The sequence below is a fragment of the Drosophila rhopaloa genome, unplaced genomic scaffold (assembly GCF_018152115.1).
Source record: "Drosophila rhopaloa isolate 14029-0021.01 unplaced genomic scaffold, ASM1815211v1 contig_3, whole genome shotgun sequence".
Taxonomy (NCBI): Eukaryota; Metazoa; Arthropoda; class Insecta; order Diptera; family Drosophilidae; genus Drosophila; species Drosophila rhopaloa.
Window position 1 is genome coordinate 25068552 of NW_025335123.1, and position 6769 is coordinate 25075320.

At 40.9% G+C, this 6769-nt stretch overlaps 2 protein-coding genes across 2 annotated transcripts; one reads left to right on the top strand and one right to left on the bottom strand.

The window, feature by feature from the left end:
• The first annotated feature begins 380 nt into the window (after positions 1 to 380).
• LOC108046997 (probable insulin-like peptide 6) lies at positions 381 to 4846 on the top strand. The gene is made up of 3 exons (XM_017127017.2): positions 381 to 1634; positions 4249 to 4462; positions 4523 to 4846. The coding sequence occupies exons 2-3, from the start codon at positions 4249 to 4251 to the stop codon at positions 4627 to 4629; spliced, it is 321 nt and encodes a 106-aa protein (XP_016982506.1). The 5' UTR covers positions 381 to 1634; the 3' UTR covers positions 4630 to 4846.
• Positions 4847 to 5842: 996 nt separating this feature from the next.
• Positions 5843 to 6691, bottom strand: LOC108046996. The gene is made up of 2 exons (XM_017127016.2): positions 6411 to 6691; positions 5843 to 6335 (listed from the first exon to the last, which is right to left on the bottom strand). The coding sequence occupies exons 1-2, from the start codon at positions 6522 to 6524 to the stop codon at positions 6099 to 6101; spliced, it is 351 nt and encodes a 116-aa protein (XP_016982505.1). The 5' UTR covers positions 6525 to 6691; the 3' UTR covers positions 5843 to 6098.
• Between the last annotated feature and the right edge of the window lie 78 nt (positions 6692 to 6769).

Sequence of the window (6769 nt, forward strand, 5' to 3'; positions counted from 1 at the left end):
GTAAAAGTCCCAACTGAGGAGCATATCTTAAGAGCGCCATGTAACTTGACCCCTTGGGTTCGGCTTATAGACGTTGGCCTGTATTAACGATCTCAAAGACCCACACACCAGCAAACACTCGGCTCCACAGTGACCCAAAGTTGATTGAATGTGTCATGGCCGGCAAATTGTTTAATTTCAAGCATTTGTTTGCGTTTACTGTATTTTTTTTCGCAAGACACTGGACTTTGCCTTTCAGGGTCCGCCATCTCATTCGCACTTCCACCTGCAGTCCACGTGCTTCGCATTGGCTGCATTGCTCCCTCTCACTCGCACGCGTAAAGTGAGGCTTCGTTTTGCGCTGGCGTCGCGGCAACGGTTCTTTTCCAATTTGGCTGTGACACAACGAAGAACGTTCTTCCGATCGAGCAAGAAGAATTCACTGAGAGTGCAATTGGAAGCGTGGAAAGCGGAAGAAGGAAAGTGCGAGGACCGTTCTTCCGAGCGACGAGAAGAATTCGCCAAGAGTGCGATCAATAGTGCAATACTAAGATGCAACGAACGTTCTTCCGAACGAACAAGCAGAATTAAAAGTGTGGAAAGCGGAAGAAAGTGGCGAGCGAAAAACGAGATAAGAAGCCCTCTAATTATAGACCCCACTGACGGTCTAAAAATAAACAACCGCAAACAGCGGCAAACAATTAGACAAAGAGGGAACGAGTTAGGCGCTCTCCGAAAGAAAGAGATAGAGATAAGGACGAGCAGAGAGCAAGCGCAGCTGAATATGAGAGCGCAGTGAGAGCGAAAGAGAGGGGGAGACCGCGGGAGATGGGAATACGAGATACTCCCAAGAAACGGCAGCTTTACGTTCCAGCATCCAAGCGTCCAGCTTCCAAAAGCGTTTCCAATTCCAAGCCAGTCGCAACGTCAGCGGAATACCGCTACAATTCGCATTCCCAGTCGATCAGTCGATCAGTTGCCCAGTCGCCGTCGCCTGCCCTCTCACTCTCACTCTCGCCTGCGGTCCGACAGATACACCCGCACTCTTCTGCTCCTGCCACAATACGTCACGCGATGCAACAAAAACTTGTGGGCGCAGCAGCAGCAGCCGCAACAGCAGTCGAAAACGCAGCAGCCGCAGCAGAAGTTAACCACTTGTTCGATTTTCCGCACTCCTCCAACCGCCTATCGATAGTAAAAGGACTCTAATCGATCTTCAATCGCAACGGATATTTATCGGCCCCGTTAAGAAATTTTTTTTTTTTGCACGTACAAAAACCCCAACTAAACCCACCAAAAAAAAAAAGGAAACTTACCCATTATTTTTAGTTGTTTTGTTTTGTTTTTCAACAATTGATTGTGATTTTGAAACTGTGTGATCGCAAAAGAAAATCTGCACATAAGCAAAAAATAAAGTTCCTTAACTAAGTGATAACCCGTTAGAAATTCTATAGACAGAAAGTGGAAAGGAATCGCCCGAAAATATATAAACGCTATAACCATATACACACACACACACACGCAATATAAACGTTATATAATCCGCGTATATTAAACGACAAATATATATCAAAAGCCTTGATCTGTATATATCGAGGTCCTCAACGGAAACCAATATATCTACCATCAAAGTCCGGAAAGAACAGCATGCAAATGTAAGTACAACAAGAAAGGAAAGCTAACTTCGGGCGGAGCCGAAGTTAATATACCCTTGCAGAATACTCTGTAAATTATATTCTCCAAAATTATTCATATGATGCATTCTTAATACTCATAAAAAATCCCAACTTCCTAACTTTAAAACAAGAGAGAACGCTATAGTCGGGTGCCCCGACTATCAGATACCCGTTACTCAGGTAAAGGGAGTGCGAGGGAGATGGAGGTAGAAACTTTGATCACGCATAACTTTTTAACGAATGGTCCGATTTGAAAAATTTCTTCTACATTTCGATAGGTATTGATAAACACAATAAAACTGCATTTTTACTTTTCCGAAATATTTAAATTTTTAAAATCGTATATAAGCGATTGTGGGCGTTAAAGGGGGCGTGGCACCTTTTTGAAACAAACTTGCGCTGCGTAGGAACTCCTAGGATCTGCATGCAAAATGCCAATCTTCTAGCTTTTATAGTTTCCGAGATCTCAGCGTTCATACGGACAGACAGACAGACGGACAGACGGACAGACGGACAGACGGAGAGACGGACAGACGGACATGGCTAGATCGACTCGGCTAGTGATCCTGATCAAGAATATATATACTTTATAGGGTCGGAAACGCTTCCTTCTAGCTGTTACATACTTTTGCACGAATACAATATACCCTTTTACTCTACGAGTAACGGGTATAAACACCAAAGTTATGACATTTCCAATCGTTCAGTTATATGGCAGCTATAGGATATAATCGGCCGATCCTTATGAAATTTGGTAGGTCGGATTGGCTGGCCAAATATAACACCCATAGAAAATGCCGACTTCCTAACTTTACAAACACCAAAGTTATGGCATTTCCGATCAATCAGTTATATGGCAGCTATAGGATATAGTCGGCCGATCCTTATGAAATTCGGCATGTCGGATTGATTAGCCAAATATAAAACCCATAGAAAATCCCAACATTCTAACTTTACAAACACCAAAGTTATGGCATTTCCGATCAATCAGTTATATGGAAGCTATAGGATATAGTCGGCCGATCCTTATGAAATTCGGCATGTCGGATTGATTAGCCAAATACAAAACCCATAGAAAATCCCAACTTCCTAACTTTACAAACACCAAAGTTATGGCATTTCCGATCGTTCAGTTATATGGCAGCTATAGGATATAGTCGGCCGATCCCGGCCGTTCCGACTTATATACTGCGTGCAAAGGAAAGAAGGGTGTGTGCAAAGTTTCAATTCGATATCTTTAAAACTGAGAGACTAGTTCGCGTAGAAACAGACAGACGGACAGACAGACGGACAGACGGACAGACGGACAGACGGACAGACGGACAGACGGACAGACGGACAGACGGACAGACGGACAGACGGACATGGCTATATCAACTCAGGAGGTGATCCTGATCAAGAATATATATACTTTATAGGGTCGGAGATGTCTCCTTCACTGCGTTGCACACTTTTGACCAAAATTATAATACCCTCTGCAAGGGTATAAAAAGGGAAAATACGTATCGTAAGAACAAAAAAACGTAATTTTAAATATTCAAAAATAAGCTCATGGAAAGCCATTTCTTATCAGGCTTGTTTTTCCACTTTTTATATAAAGAGGCTTTCAAAGGAAAGCAATAAAGTCATTTATTGCATATGAAATTCCTCGAGATCTTTTGTGAAAACCAAACTCCATAAGATTACAATTTGTGGTGAGAAGGTTCAAGTCACTTCAAGGATGTGAAAAATTGTAATATCTCAACCCCCTTGAACCCTCCCCGTCACTTCTATAAAGATAACCTTAACCTCTTCTCGATTCTTATCAAGATCGAAATGAGACTCGAGCCAAGATCGGTTCTTCCCAAGGAAAACAAACAAACTAACCGAAATCAGCCAAGTGGTGAACAAGATCTATATATAGATCCCAGGCATATCGCTGTGAAAACGAAAGCGACAGAAGTGGAAAAACATTGAACCAAATACTATATATAGAGTGTGGTTGGAAGCCGAGTTTCCAAAGGAGAGTCATAAAAGCAAACAATAACAATAACAAAAACAAAAGCCACATGGGGCATATGCCCCATCCACTCCCCAGTCACTCTGACTTTCTGATTGTGTATAAAAAGAACTCATGTTCCAAATGATAAGTGGGGAGCCGAGCCGAGCGAGGCGGGCAAATCGGTGGGTTATTTTTAAACACTGAAGTTTATGTAAATATATTTCCTGGCCAGCGCAGCCCAGACACAAACAATAACAGAATCGAATGGAAAATACAATAATATTTGAGAGCTGATAAGGGAGCCCAACCAAGAGACCCCAGACGCGTGTGCAAGGCGGAAGAGATGGGGGAGTTATCTGTCCGGTTCCGAAGAAATGTGTCCTTATTACAAGTCACTAAAATCGTTTTGTTGGGAGTACTCCATTTAGAAAGTTGCTGTCGCAGGATATTTATTTATGGGAATGGTGGGAGTATCTTTGGAATCTTTAAAGATGGGTAGATATCACTTCCAAATGAAAGAAAGTCACATTAGATTCTATATATGCACCATAATTACATCTATTAAAACATAAACATTTTAAAATATATTTACGAACCCCGTGCATATTGCAGATGATTCCCGAAGTGCCGACGTCCAGAATCCTGCTAGTCCTGGCAACCTTAATCGCGGTGGTGGCGCTGATCAGCAGTTGGGTGCCCCAAGTGGCAGGCAGTCCACTTGCCCCCGCGGACACCGAACAAAGACGAATGATTTGCTCCTCCAATCTGAGTAATTGGATCCAGGAGATCTGCGAACTTGGCACGTTGTCCCACGGCGATGTCCATCGTAAGTCGATATCTGATTACGGAAATGGCGATTAATAATCAATAATCAATTAATCCATAGCCAACAGTTTCGAGAAACGCAGGAAGCGAGATGCGCAGTACGCCGCCGATCAGTGCTGCAAATCGGGAGGATGCACCTACGTGCATCTACTGCAGTACTGCAAATGATAATATTTGCCCAAATGGGGGGTTGAGTTGACTAACTCCTGCACTACACTACACTCCACTACACCTACACCTTATACACCATCCCACTCCATCATTCGTAACCCTTAAGATATAACGAGCAAACAGCAGTCTCCCTTAGAGTACACTAAGTATATTTTACTAATTTAAACTATACACTAACTCAATTCTGTACAATAAAAAAATTCAAATGAGCGAACATTCAATTGATCAAATTGCATAGAATTTCTGCGCAGTTTAAATAGGCGGTCTTAACTAGACTGCGGTGCGAATTACTAGATTTCTGAAAAATATAATCAATTAAGTTGAATACTCAGTTTCTATATCTTTTTATCCAACCTATGTTATTAACTACATTAAGGCTAATATTGATATCCATTAATGAGAAGTTGTGTAAATAAGTCCGAAATTCAATTGCCAATTAGATTTACAACACGCAAATGACGTCTTGTAGTACCTTTTACATTTTATTATTTCAATTTCCGCTACCGAAACAGGACCAATTTTGGGAAACTTTCATGCAAACACCCTCTCGCATTTGGGCACACCCCGTTTCATTAGACTCCTCTATTGTTGGCGTTATAAACCCACAAAGCGAAATCTATTCAGAGTGACACTCGACAAAATTGTCATGGGTTTGAGTTAGGGTTCTTAGGGTTCGGGTTCGCATTTGGGTTCGGGAGATTGAGTTTGGGTCATACAATATGCACACCCTTCGAATGGCCACCACCACCCCATTCAAATTGAATGGCGGGCGTAAAACTTTTGAAAAAGGACACTCGCAAGCTGGACAGCACCGAATATGGGGGTCAACTGATGATGATGATGAGATGACTGCAAATTAGATTACAAACGCTGACGACGATGATTTTAATGATGGTGCAAATCAGCCACACATGGGAGTGCGAGTGCGAGTATCCCTTAACCCCATTTCAAGCAACTTACCCCGGTTTACAAGCCTCAAATCTCCATGGATACAAGAAGTCCTCTCAAATGTACTCTATTCATGCTCTTGTTCTGGATAAAAAAAAGAAATCGAAAATTTGGCACTTGTAATTCGGTTGAATTCACATGAAGTGAACAGTTTTAAACATAGACACCCTTGCTTCGGGTTTCAGTTTGTCCAACCCTTTAAAATGCAAATAAATAATACGAACCGATTAAATCTCATTAAGAAATGCACCTCAAATGTCGCTTCGTTTTAGTATCAAAAATATTAATGTTTATTAATTTTACATTATCAAATCAAGAATCTGTTACAAAAGTGCTGCTTACTATTTTTTTTACCGTAATTAATTTAGAAATGTTTGTAATAAGAAGTAGCTGAGAAGATTTAGCACATAACCGGTTTACAAACTATTCGGTTAATCGAAGTGTGCAAGTCCCATGTATAAAATTCGTATTACATAAAAAATTTAGACTAAACTTCGAATTCGGCAGTAAAAATCCTTTCAACGTTTCATGTACAATCTGCGGTAGTAGAGGGCTCGACTTATGAATCCATTTTGGGGCCTTGCCATTTCACCATCGATTTTTGGGATCGATGGATCGCCCAGCTTAATATCACGTATGCCATTCAAGCCGACGCATTGTTCTTCACATTTGAGTCCTTCGGTTATTGGAACTTCATTGGTTTCGGTTGTGAACTTTGCAGATGAGGGCGTTGAGGGTAAACGTTTGTATATGGTCTGTTTGTAATAAAGAATATGAGAATATATTTTAAAATATATTTAATTTTTTTTTTTTTTTTAATAATTTTTTACCTGAGTCCAAGGAAGGGTCCATCTGGCATTGTTTATTGTGGAAAAATCCCAGCGCAGGGATCGCCCCATGGAACGAAGTTGAGTCATCCACAGATTTAGTTTAGCTTTGGCCATGTTAGCAGAAACGAAAATTGGACAAAGTCGAAAAAACTTATAGAGGAAAAATTAAAAAGTACGGTTTTGGTAAAATTTAGATTTGTATGATTTACGGTAAAAAAAAAAATATATTTATTTGCTGCCAGTACGTCTGTTCCGGATGCGATCAAAAATATAACTGAGCTAAAACGGGTTGAAGTTGGGCAACTGGACTTTGACAGTTCGATTCGTTTGATCCATGGCCTACTTTTTAATAAAATTTT